This window comes from Neophocaena asiaeorientalis, unplaced genomic scaffold (assembly GCF_003031525.2).
Source record: "Neophocaena asiaeorientalis asiaeorientalis breed wild unplaced genomic scaffold, Neophocaena_asiaeorientalis_V1.1 scaffold89, whole genome shotgun sequence".
Lineage (NCBI taxonomy): Eukaryota > Metazoa > Chordata > Mammalia > Artiodactyla > Phocoenidae > Neophocaena > Neophocaena asiaeorientalis.
Genome location: NW_020172592.1, coordinates 2,706,015 through 2,718,777, shown reverse-complemented (window position 1 = coordinate 2,718,777; position 12,763 = coordinate 2,706,015). Strand labels below are relative to the sequence as shown.

At 34.3% G+C, this 12,763-nt stretch overlaps 1 protein-coding gene across 3 annotated transcripts in view; it reads right to left on the bottom strand.

The window, feature by feature from the left end:
• Positions 1-5,012: 5,012 nt before the first annotated feature.
• ITGB8 (integrin subunit beta 8) overlaps positions 5,013-12,763 on the bottom strand; it is a 94,190-nt gene continuing 86,439 nt past the window's right edge. The window contains exons 13-14 of one of the 3 annotated variants that reach the window (XM_024738450.1): positions 10,644-10,807; positions 5,013-10,547 (exon numbers count right to left, since the gene is read on the bottom strand). In XM_024738450.1, the coding sequence (XP_024594218.1) occupies positions 10,425-10,547; positions 10,644-10,807 (287 nt within the window). In that variant the 3' untranslated portion in view covers positions 5,013-10,424. Of the gene's footprint in view, positions 10,548-10,643; positions 10,808-11,778; positions 11,860-12,763 lie in introns of those variants that run through there. The other 2 variants (XM_024738452.1, XM_024738451.1) reach the window with 2 other exon arrangements.

Sequence of the window (12,763 nt, the reverse complement as noted above, 5' to 3'; positions counted from 1 at the left end):
GAAATGAAAGAAAATGACATTTATTGTTTCAAATTATATATAATTGTGTATATAAGTGCCATTAAATAGAGAATTTTATATATATATATATATATATATAATGATTATATACTTGTAGAGTAAGAATGACTCTTGGTTAGAATTAGGACAGACATACCTAATACTTGCCATTCTTCCCCTCTAGTTTTCATTGGGGGAGATAGGACCCAGGCCGCAGCCTTATGTGTTATGAGCACTAATCTATGATGAAGCATCTTATTCTGGCATGAGCTAGGCATCAGAATTCTGTCTCCCAGGTGTAGGGAATATATTTCAAAGGTCCTAAGAGTTCCCTTGAAGCCACACTAGGTTGGAAGTTAGAGGGAATATCCCCTCCTATCCCCAAAGAAAGCTGAAGTGGAGACCCACGGCAAAGGGTCTCTCAAAAATTATTTTTAACAGTATCCATTCCTTCCTGTCTCTGCCCTCTCTTTATTTCCTCCTTGGCCTGAGGGATCCAGAGCCCCAGAATAAGTTCTCAGTACCATTTCTTATTCTTTGGGTCTGTCTGCCTCTATATACACATATGCATATGTTTCCTTTCCTTTTTTCTATTCACTGATACTGTACAGGTTATTTTCCCTTGTCCAAGTCCACACTAAAGCAGAAATACTACCAAAATAAGTTCAAAATTGAGAGGACCAGAGATAAATTTGAATGCATGCCTGTAGAGCTACTTTTTTTTTTTTCAGGATGAGATAAAACTGGATCTGGGGTAAGGGAGAAAGGGGTGACTTAGATATTTTTCTTAGAGAAGAGTTAACAAATGTGATTCCTCAAAGTAAGAGGGAGCAGAAGGGTTTTCTACTCCAGTGACCAGTGGGTGGAATGGAAGGGATGCTGTACCCAGCTGTCCTTGGTATCGCTGTCCCACTTGTATTCCCTATAGACAGCCAATAGACCTTGACACTTGCAAGTGTCTCTGAACAGAGAGGAGGGAGAGAAGTTGTATACTTTGGTGGACATGAGAATATGAAGAGAAGATTCAGCCCTCTAACCAAGATGGAACTCCACAGACCATGTTAGGAATTTCCCCATTAATTAGGGCAGTGGTAGAGATCCTCCACTATCTCATACACCCACACATAAATCTGTATGCATTTAGCTTTTGGGAAGAACAGTGTTTAAGTGACAGAGAAAAAGATAACTGCCTGTAGCTAATAAAAATATTTAATGTGGGCCTCTACATACACTGGATATGTTAGGCTTGTTTTAAAAAGTAATTGAAGTCAATTTTATTTTCTTAAACAACATGCCAGACAATCATTTTATTACTTTGATTTTAGCTATAATAAATGACAGACAAATTTTGAGCACAGTCTTTTCAAAGGGACATGTCTGAGGGGCTCAGAGAAAATAGAACATCACTGACTCATTCAACACTTAATAAATAAGTACTTGCACTGAGTATTGAGTATCAGGTACTCGTCTATGTGCACCAGTAAGCATATTCTATAGCTTTTGGTTTCCTGATGCTAACTTTTACTCTTTATGGAAATGGTTCTTAAACTTTGGCAGGCATCAGAATTACTTAGAGAGCTTGTTAAAACACAGATCTCTGGGCCCCATTCCCAGAGTTTCAGATTCAGAAGATTTGGGGTAGAGACTAAAAATCTGCGTTTCTAACAAGTTTTCATGTGACACTGATGCTGCTGGTCTGGGAACTACCCTTTGAAAACCACGGACCTATAGATTATCCTTAATTTAATAAGGGAAAATATTTTTTAAAATGTTAATGGCAAATTAAGATTTTCTTAAATGGATAATTATCTCTCATGACTTTAATGATGGTTAGAATGTATTTTGTACTCATAACAATGGAAAAACAGCACAAAGTATGACAAAGCCCAATAAAGAAAGAGTTTTCCTCTCACCACTATAGACAGATAGTTTTTTATGACCTTCAAGCAATTCATTGGAAGAAGTCTAAACAGCACTGGGCCCTAAGTACGAAATAATGTACCAGTCCAAATAAGTGCTAAATAGGATTGCCAAGTTGGAAGCCAAGGTGCCATTTGTTTTTCTTGTGCAGCCCACCACTACTTCTGATTATGATCAAAATATTCATATATAAATAACTAGGTTAAAAGGAGATACTGCTTATCTTGCACTTAGGCTTATTTTGATAGTACTGAAAGCATGACCATTGACATGGTTTAAAAATTTGCAGCTTTAGTTTTGTCTGGCCAAATATTTTGATGAAGTTAGAATTTAGTCTAAAAGTCATGGACTGGCAAGAACAATGTGGTTTGTGAGACCAGATTGGGAGTTTTATCCAATTTGGGTAGAAGTCTGTAGTGACTTTCAGAGTTGGCATTAGAATTCTGTTCAACTAAATTCTTTCCTTATCACCTGTATCTAGCCAATCTCCAAGTTCTCTCTAATTTTCCTTGTAGCAGTAGCTCTTATTCCCTCCCTTTGTACTTTTGTCTAAATCTTTATTTCCTCACGAAAATTCTCTAAGCTCATTTCACTGATTCCACTTTGTCATAATTTGAAATGCTCCCCTATTGTACCTTAGACCAATACAAACCATCCTAATATAAACATTTCTCTCTGCACTGGTTCCCTCTCCTCTGCCATTATAAATGTGCAAATCTCTCCCATTCAAAAACAGTTTACTTAACCAATCTTCTCCTATTGAATACTAAAGTTGTTGACCATTGTTTTATATTTGGTATCATTTCTTGCTCATTCTTTTTCTCATTGAACATAGAGCTAAGATTGTGGCACATTCCTGGATGGGATTATATCCACCTAGTAAAACTATAGTTTAAATCTTGACATGGAAAAATGTTTGCAATGTTTTTGAAGAAAAAATATCTTTATACCATACTATTAATAGCATATTTCTTTCTTAGTTACAAACACACGCACACATAATATATGGCAATGGTCAACTCTGAGTGGTTGGATTGGAGTAATATTTATTTTAATTTTAATGTCAAGGTATTTTTAGATGTTTTACCACAAATATGTGTTATCTGCATAATAAGCAATAAAGTGAAAATATGCCTACATATGAAAGTGATTGCCGTTAGGAAGTTGGATTTTCAAATTTTTCTGCTTTTGTATACTTCAGTTTCTTTTACATTAGTACTAAATAGTATTTAAATTTATTATTAAATGGCATTTAATAGAATTAAATATTTAACATTATTAAGTGGTATTTATATTTAGTGTTAGAGGGGATAAAATTAATGTTTAATTAAAAGTTATATTTAGTTTATGTTAGTATATTCCAAACCATGTATAGTTCCAGTAATACCACTTTTCTGTGCAAAAACTTCAGGGCTTGCTTTTTCCTAGTGACCAAAGTTCAAACTTCTTAGTCAGGAAAGCAGGCTTTCCATAGACTAGAACCTGTAGGTTACTGTTTTTCAGTATCCAGTGCTGCATCTCAACAAGATTTCAATGTTCTTGGATGGAATCCCCACCCTTTTCTACTTTACTATTCCCTTACCTCTCCATGACCTTGCTTTTCTGGATGGCTACACTTACCTTTCCTGCAAGGCCTAGGCCAAATGCTATCCTCCATGGACTGCTCCAGTCTAGTTACAGCATCTGAGTGCACTTAACATTTTGTTTTTCATTTTTAAGTTCCATTCACTTCTTCCTGTGTAGTGTTTCTGCACATATATTAGCTCCTCAACTTTATTGCACGTTTTTTTGGTTCATAAGGACATAGTTAAACTAGTAAAACTAATTAACTTAGTAAAAATCTATCCTCATAAAACATATGATCAGTCATTTATGGAATGAAAAACAGATCTTCCTATGAATCCGGCCTTGGCCACCTACTGGCTGCGTTCATTTATACACGGTGCTTAACCTCTATATGCGTTGTTTTCCTTATTTGAAAAATTGACAGAAACGGTATTTATTATCGCTGAGGAGTAAGACAATTATATAAATAAGACATCATTAGAGTACAAAATATCTGCTATACCATCAAATGCAATGGTTTAGCTAAACAGATTGTTTCCCTACCAGGGTTCAGTTGAGGAGAGCAGTTCTTGGCTGAAGGGGAAGCTCTGAATATTTCAGCACAGGGTTTCCTTTGCCAAGACACCGCTAATTGTCGAGATAGCAAAAACATGGAAAGGGGAAGTGAGATCCTGGGTTCCTCTCGCATCTGCCCCACTGGCCAACATTTAGTCCCGTAACCACATTTAGCTGCAAAGGAGTCTGGGTAGTTAAGTCTCAGCTGTGTGCTCTATTCAAACTCAGGGTGTGGGTCCTATTGCTAAAGAGGGAAGGGAAAAATGGGGCAAACAACCCTCATAACAAAATCAGTGTTCTGAGCCTGAAAGACTGTAGCCCAAACCCAACTGGGATGAATCCTCAAAAACAAAGGCCTTGTTAAACCTCCTGATAGCTTCCATCTGATCTCTCCAGTGAAACCCTTTTATCTATAGTATGCTACACATATCCTTTCCTTCAAACTATTAAAACTCCTTAAGGACAGGAAATCTGTCTGCATATCTTATTTAACTTTCAGTGTGCTCCCTCATCTGCTTTAGTTTTTCCCATAGATTAAATAAAGGAAAATCACAACACAAGGGTACTCCATAAATTTCACTTGTTTAAATATGGCTCTGGAGAATGTGCAGTTGAAGATTATGAACATGATATGTTTGTATCAGGGTGATGGTAGAAGCCTTTGTCTGCTAGAAAAAGCCCAATTTGTCTTTTAGCTAATTTTTCAGTTTTTGTAATTAAGATATTCCTTCTGCTTTCACCATTGGGTGGCTATTGAAGGGAAATAGAGCAATTAGGATGGCCTCACATCTTTATCATTGGCTCTACAGTTTTCCAGAAGTAGTAGCTTTTTGGAACTATGTAATGTCCTCTACCAATGACCATGTATGAATGTTATTACATTTCCTTGTGTGACAATGTACTATTGTCTGGCAGTGCTGAGAGTCATGTAGCACACAATAAGAAATAAAGAAGCATTCTGTGCATACTTAGATCTTTACATTTTTATTTTAAAACATAGAATTTCATATTGGTTAACACCTACTTTTAAACAGAATGATGCATTAATTAAATGCCTTGTCATAACTGTTATAAGCTCTGTTATAAAAATAAACATCTCAACAAACTACAGTGTCAGCTGTTTAATAAATACATAAACCAAAGTTAGTAGTCAATCAGAATTATATGAACAGGCTCATAGTATACAATGTGAAATTATCGTATTCCCCAATCTTCTATGTCATTTAAGGCAATTTAAATTTATGTATAATTCAAAGCCAGAAATAATAAGAAACTTGCTTAATGAGAAATAGTTTCTTTCTTAGAACTATTTTATATTCAAATATTTTAATTTAAAAATACACTCTATATTAAAAAAATTTTTTTACAAAGGCAGGACTTAAATGAAACACATAGGTTATATTACTGAAATTTAAAAACATTTCTACTTTTTTTGCAGACATTTAGAAATCTTTAATGAAGTAGCTGGTAAATGTAAAATGGTTTTAAAGTTATGTTAAATATACACCAAATGAATTTCTATATTAATATGTGCAAATTTATATTTTATTTTAATTTAGAATTAAAATATTTTATATTCAATATTAATAAAATCTATGTGCCATACTTATTGTGTGGAATTGTTATCAAAATCACATTTATCTGTTGTACAGTGTAAAGTTAGTAAAGATTTTTTACACAAGTCATACAATTTCCATCCTTGATGACTGCAGTGTTTTGGGTTTTTTTATTGTTGGATTAGATGATTTTAACTGAAATAGGTTATGGAGGTTAGAAACCTGATTAATAGAGTTACCTTACAAAGGTAAATTTTTGTGGGAAAGTAATCCAGGTAGATAAAAGAGTAGTGTTATTACTCTCAGATATTTCATTAACAGCTGCCCAGATAGCTGAACAATTGTTTCATATAAGTCAGATAATTTAAATATGCAGTTTTATGACAGTTGTTACATGGGCTTAAGGTGAATTTATCAGAGCCAAAGAAAAAAGTCAAACAAAAGAACAGAAATGATAAAGAATAAAAATGTAAGAGAACTTGAAGGGAATGTTTTCCTACAACACTGATTGGTTATATATTTTTCTCCTGTCATTGACATACAACATACAAGATGCTGCAAAACCTAAATATGCAAAATCTAAATATGATGGTTTTATGTAATATTTTTCCAGTTAATTCTGTCTAAAAGTGAGATGATCATATGCAAGTATTCTTTAGGAAGTAATAGAAAGAATAAAAATTTGTTAACAAACTTGGGAGAAACTCACTCATTCTTGTCAGTTAGGTTAGGGTTCGCTGAAATTGTAGCCACTAGCGTAAAGCATAAGTAGGAGGCTGAAAGAGCTTTTATAACCTAAAGGTCTACAGGATTTGAACTTATAATCAGATGGTTAGGCTCCATGTTGAGTTGTATGTGATCCAGATGTACTGAAAACTGACTTCACATGTTATCATAAATGTGTTATTAAATATTTATACAAAAATGAATGTCCCTATACCCATGAACATTTGGTTAAAGATAAATTAATATAATGTTTATTTAAGCAAAACTTCAAACACTGCATTAAGAGGTCAACAACTGTAAGATACATTTTAGAGATGTTAAATTAAAAAGTGGATGTCCTAGAATTAATGAAATATAAACATGTATAATTAGTTACCCATAATATATTTACCATTGAGGAATTAGAAGAGAAAAGGGAAATGATCTGAAAGAATGCTAGTTTTAAATTTTTTCAAAATATATCTCAGTTTGCATTGCATGAAGTGGAGTTCTTAAGGTCGATATAAATAAGGATAGTTGTAAATTAAATGTAAGAGTAAATAAAGCAATATAATATGCACATGATTGAACTCCCAAGTGGTTGTATTTCACTTGATAGTTTTATTAAAATATATAGATCTCAAATCCTTTAAAATTGAAAGAAGTCGAACAGTTGTAAAAATTTTAAATTCTTCATTTTTAGTGGGTCTTTGTTCAGGTGCACAGATTCAAATAACTTTTAAAATCATTAAGAGATGTATGGAAATGAAGAACTTCATTATACCATTACAGTCAGTTATTTTTCACAATGAGGCTTATTGAGCTTGAAGTTTTGGGGCACTCTCTTAGGAAAAATGAATAGAAAAGAACAGGAGTAAGGAAAGGAAGGAAAAGCCATTGAGTTTAACTTACTATATCAGGTACCAGGAGGAACATAATTCTAAGGAGAAAAATTTTCATAGTCCATCATAATCATATTTCAGCATCTTATAGATGCCCATTGTCATACATAAGAATATCTTCAATAGATATTAAGTGTATATAAAAAAAATTTGAAATTTATTCTTTAGTGAAGTGTTGCATCTGATACATCCACTAATTTTAATTTTGAATTTTGAAAAATTTGCCTCCAGAGAAATCTATTCTGTTTAACCTTAGATTTTTTTTTTTATCTTTATAAACCAAAGCTAAATTAAACATTTAGGACATAATCAGAGTTTTAGTGAATTTCTGAGTGTTTCAGAGAATGTCTGAGACTTCATAAATATTAATAAATTTCAAAAAAAGATATCAGATGCTTATAAATGCATGTACACTGCAGTGTAAAGATATCCCCAGAGAAGTAAAATGCATACAGTTGTATTGTAGTGCATATATGGCACATTTCTAAATCATGAAATACTTTAGGGCACAGAAATGCTGTCGTACCAAAAGTGTTGTTGAAGTTCTTAACTTTGTTAATCATTTAAAGTTTCATAACTCGTGTTTAATATCAGTGAATCTCAAAAGGCTCCTGTGTTCATATTAGTTGAAAATAGGCTTTATTTACATAAATTATTTAATCTAAGAATACCCTGTTTCCCTTAACTCAATTAATTCTAGCTAGTCAAATATTCTTTTCTCACAAGGAAAATGTCAATTATTCAAGTAAATATAAGCTCTAAAATCTTTTAAGAATTAGACCTTTAAGTAGAAAAGGAAAGCACAAGACATCACAAGCATAACTGCAGTCATCATCTAGCATTGAACTGCCTATCAGAAAGTTTGTCCCTTCCTATGAGAAGAGCCTTGCTCCACTATAAATTAGTGCAAACTAGTGAGAGTGTCAAAATATATATCCCTTTATTTTAAGAATTTCATTTTATTATGCTATTTTGGATAACTCAGCCCACATAGAAATTAGCTTATGAACATCATAATGTTTTAAAATTTTTAAATGTTTTAAAATTTTCAGCATTTCAGTGAATGGATATTTTCCACTTTCTCCTTTTTGGGGGCTGTCAAATATCCATTTATTTTCTTTTTTAAAAAGGATGCTGTGACAGGCATGCTTCAAAAAGAAGTTTTGCATTATCATTGGTGATCAAAGGTATTTTACATAAGTGAGTCACAGTACTGAATTATGTCAATGCTGCTGATTTCTCATTTGGGGAAAGACATAGAGTTCAACCTAGCATCATAATTGCTTGGCTGCAGGGGACAGCTGATGGAGTTATGGTGTTTGTTGGCTGCAGAACAACTTATTATATGTTTTTAAATCCTCTTTAGGGTAGAATATGGAGTGGGATTTAGTCTTCATCGAAATGCAAATATCTGGCACTTTAACTCAAGTGCTGGAAGACAGAAAGTCTGGGAAGCTGATTATAAGAAGACATTTTAAAGGAATTTAAAATAAATTCCTTAGTTGTCATAGGCAAAGCTCTGTACTGCATACAGGACTGTTGGACTTCTAGCCAATAAAATCAGACTGAATAAGTCTGTAAGGATATGGTAATTGTGATGAAGTTCCTGTTGGGGAGGATAAAAGTTCATGGCCTCTGTCTGTATCAAGCTCTCTGGCTGAGCACGGAGCACTGCACAACTCCAGGGGGCGCCGTTCACACAGGCTATGGTGTGAATGGACTTTCCTCTAGTTAGGCTATTTTGCAGTCTCTTAGAAGCTGATTAGCAGATAGACTGGAAGTCAACCATGGACAATTCTGTTTGAATTACTTTTTTCTGCTTTGTTTTGAAATTTTCTTATACTTAAGACTTCAGTAAATCACATCTAAAAATACTTTCCAATTGATTATTTTAAAGTTTCAAGAGGTAGTATGACATTGTTCAATGAACACTGGCCTGGCAATAAGAAAATAGTTCTCTTTGAATGTTGCCACTTGGTCACTTAGGGGTTTTTGAGAAATCATTTAAACTTGCTGAGCCTCAGTTCTCTAAGTACAAGAGTGAATTAGCTTATTTCTAAGATATTGTCTATCCTCCTCCAATTGTGTACTTTTAGAATTTTGGTGAGTAGGGTTGAGGTGATTCAAAGAAAGAATGTCCTTAGACTGCACTGAAGGGCAAAAATAATATAGCTTAATTTAGCTTTTAATTTGAAAAATGCTACTATCTACTTGGAATAAATATTGGAGAAGACTCAAAAGTGTGGCACTTTGCTTAGAAACCTTGCAGAGTTTCTAAATATCTCGTGAATTTCAACCTGATGATTAGACAAATGAAATGGTGAAATAATCCATCCAGTTTACCAGGTAAGAAGATATAAAACTCCACATCTGCACACAACGAAGCTGTTCAAATTTTGATGTTACTTGAAGTGTCCCTTATTAAATGTTCGGCTTTTAAAAGTATTCTAATAAAGTGACATTGTATTATTATTAGGTTTTATGGCAGTAGTAACTTAGCACTTATTTAATCCAGTCATCTGTGACATTATATAAACTTATCCTGTAAGAAAGAAAACCAAAATATAAAGGCGAAGAGGAAAGAATGTTAGAATTAATATCCATCTTGTAAAAGAAGAAAACAAACACACATGCATGAAACTAGTTTCAAAAGCAATATCCCTCAAGATTAAGTTTTTATCTGTTCATCTCTTGAATGAGTGAAACACTAATCATTTACTCATCTATCTGTTCTTGTCTATTCACTGCCAATTGTTAAAGTGTTTGGCAACATTAGTATAACTGCCGTATTATTTTTTCATCTGCATGTTTGGTGCAGGGATTACTGTACCCTTGTAGTGACACAATGCCAAAACTATCTCACAGCATTGTCTCTCTGGGAAGTGTAGAAATGGCGGGTATCTGTAAAGTGTAATCAGTGCTCTTCAGATGATCTACATTCTATGCCGATCTAAATAAGTTATATATTACAGTAAAGTGCTACAATGATACTAGTATCAAACAGTAGTAAGACACATTTTTCTCTGAAGAATTCAGCAGCAGTGTGAGTCACATGATGATGAGGATGCTTGTCAGTCTTCATTCGAGTGGACAACCAGCAACTGGCATGATCTGGAAAATTTATCTCCTCCTGTGACTTATAAAATTATTATTTTATAATAATAATTTTTAGGAGCGATCATTAAAAATCCAGTTTCCCATAAAGTACTTTTTTATCTTTTTAGAAGTTGCACCTGAAAGTTTCATGAGTGTTTAATTTGCTAATGTCCATTTTTATTTCTTCAGGTTTCTCACGTCGGTAGGTTACTGCTCTTGTGCAAACGCCTTGCAGAATCAACTTGTCCTTGATGGAGAAGAAATATTATCATTAATTAAGTGCCTAAATATTGAAAGTAGACAAAAACATACTGAAAGTATTTCTGTTTTAGAATTCACTGACCTTTTTTGAGGCTGACACCCTGTAATCTGCCGAGGACTTAATTTTATTACTATTCCATTGTAGTATCACCTGTCTAATAATAAGGACTTTAAGCAACCCAATCAAGAATGTAACTATGAAGATGATGAAAAATATCCTCAAGTAGCTTGGGCTAGAGAAACATTCTGTAAAGAAGCAAATGAATAAATGGTTTAAAAAACTGGAATGAGTAAATCAAAGGGTTCTAACAATAATGTTAGAAGTAAATAATGTTCATCATCTCAGTAGGATCAGAGATATTTGCAAATCTATATTTTCAAAATAGAGGACTACCATTGTTGATTCAAGAAGTAAACTAATTATTATTACACATTGATTATTCAAATCTTTTCAACAGAAAACTCTCCTTTGGAGAATAGCCACAATTAAGGTATTCAATAAGATTATTTCTTTGCAGCTTGATTCTTTATTTGTACTAACTGGAATATGTCCAAATCCCTTAACCAAATATAATTTTATCCATGACAGAGAGGGGGACAGTATTTTGGTGTGGTGTGGATCACTAAGTGGAAAACAGGATTTAAAAAATTATTTAACAGCTCCGTGCATTAACGTATGTTTTTCTTGTTATGCTTACTCCTCATTTGTTACACATCAGTAATGGAAAATAAAGTAAACATCTGCAGAAGCTAAAATCAGTACTACTCTAATAGATGAATAAATATTTCCTTTGAAACTGCAGTGTAAGTTTTCATTATTATTACACATAGCTTCTCCAGGAAATGGGAGTGTATAATTTGGGACAATACCCAAATCTCTTTCCTCAATTGTTATTAATTTATTTTTTACTTGTCTGTTAACCACATCTATCCTATTTTGCTTCTAAAAATTCTGCTTTTTGTTTTTTCAAGAACAGATAATTACTAGCTGGAAAAGGAAATGCTACATTAAGAGGAGGGGCATTCTAGGTCTCTGTTTTAGCCCTAGACCTTTGGCAAACTCTAGTTGGAAATTCTGCAGGCTCTGTGGCTGCCAGAGGTATTACCCTAATCTAAGAGGAACATGGTTGCATAATACACAAGTGCTCCACAGAACTCACCAGCTGCCCCACACTCACAAAATTACCTCCTGGCCTAAAGAAGCATGTGTTTTCCGTGCATCCTCCAGACTTTGGGGACTTCACCTAACTGTCTGAAGGTCTCCTTGAGAATGCCTTTTGGGAGGGGACCTGCCAAGGCTTAGAAGAACAGTCAGTCATGAGTGATTTGTGTCTGAAATCCCAGGGATGACCAAGCATTGCTCTTGAATACGCCAAGAATTCAGTAATAAGGGCAGAGGCTCTTCTCTAAGTGGGAAGACTTAGAGCCCAGTTTTCTCTTGGTCATAGTGATAAGGTTCCTTGAAAGAAATGCTAAAAGGAGGCTGGAGGACTACTAACTGGAGTAGAAGCACCAGATGCAAGTGCAAGTCTCCCTTTGTTATGGTCTCACATGCAGAGAGAATCCAACATGCTCTGTTCAAAAGTGGTACCCTTGGTGGTGCCCAGGTTTGTGACATGCATGCCTTTCATTTCCCTTGGCTGACTTAGAATACTTAATCAGCTAAGGTGGCACGTGGCTTGATCTCACTTAATGGCTTCTTGCCTAGTAGGAACTTAGCCAGAAAGACCAAAAGAACACCCTTTAAGTGTGATCAAGTGGATAGATAATAGAGGTGGCTAACAAATGCCCTTTCCCTCTCCTTGCACAATAGTTGTGAAGGGGAGGGTAGCCCCCTAGCTACTAATACATTTTACAAATATTTCTAATGGACATTTTTGGGGCTCAAATATGCATGCATTTTTAAATTTCAAAATTTGGAGAGCCAAAAATTTAGCCCTGGCCATGCCTCTTTTCTTAGTTTAGGTCAAGCAAGGGCTTTTCCTAAGGAGCTTTAAGGGAATAGTTTTTGTAACCACACTTAGGTCAGAATAGGTTTGTTTCCTTAACATAATAAATTACATGTTGACAATAAGAGCTTTATTTATTAGAAAAGGCCCTTGGCTTTGGGGTGTGATTGCTGCAGCCCCAGCTGGCAGCACATGGGCTCTTTTCAAAGCCAAATTTATTATGGGCTAAGATTAGTGTGGATGTGAGGGGAGA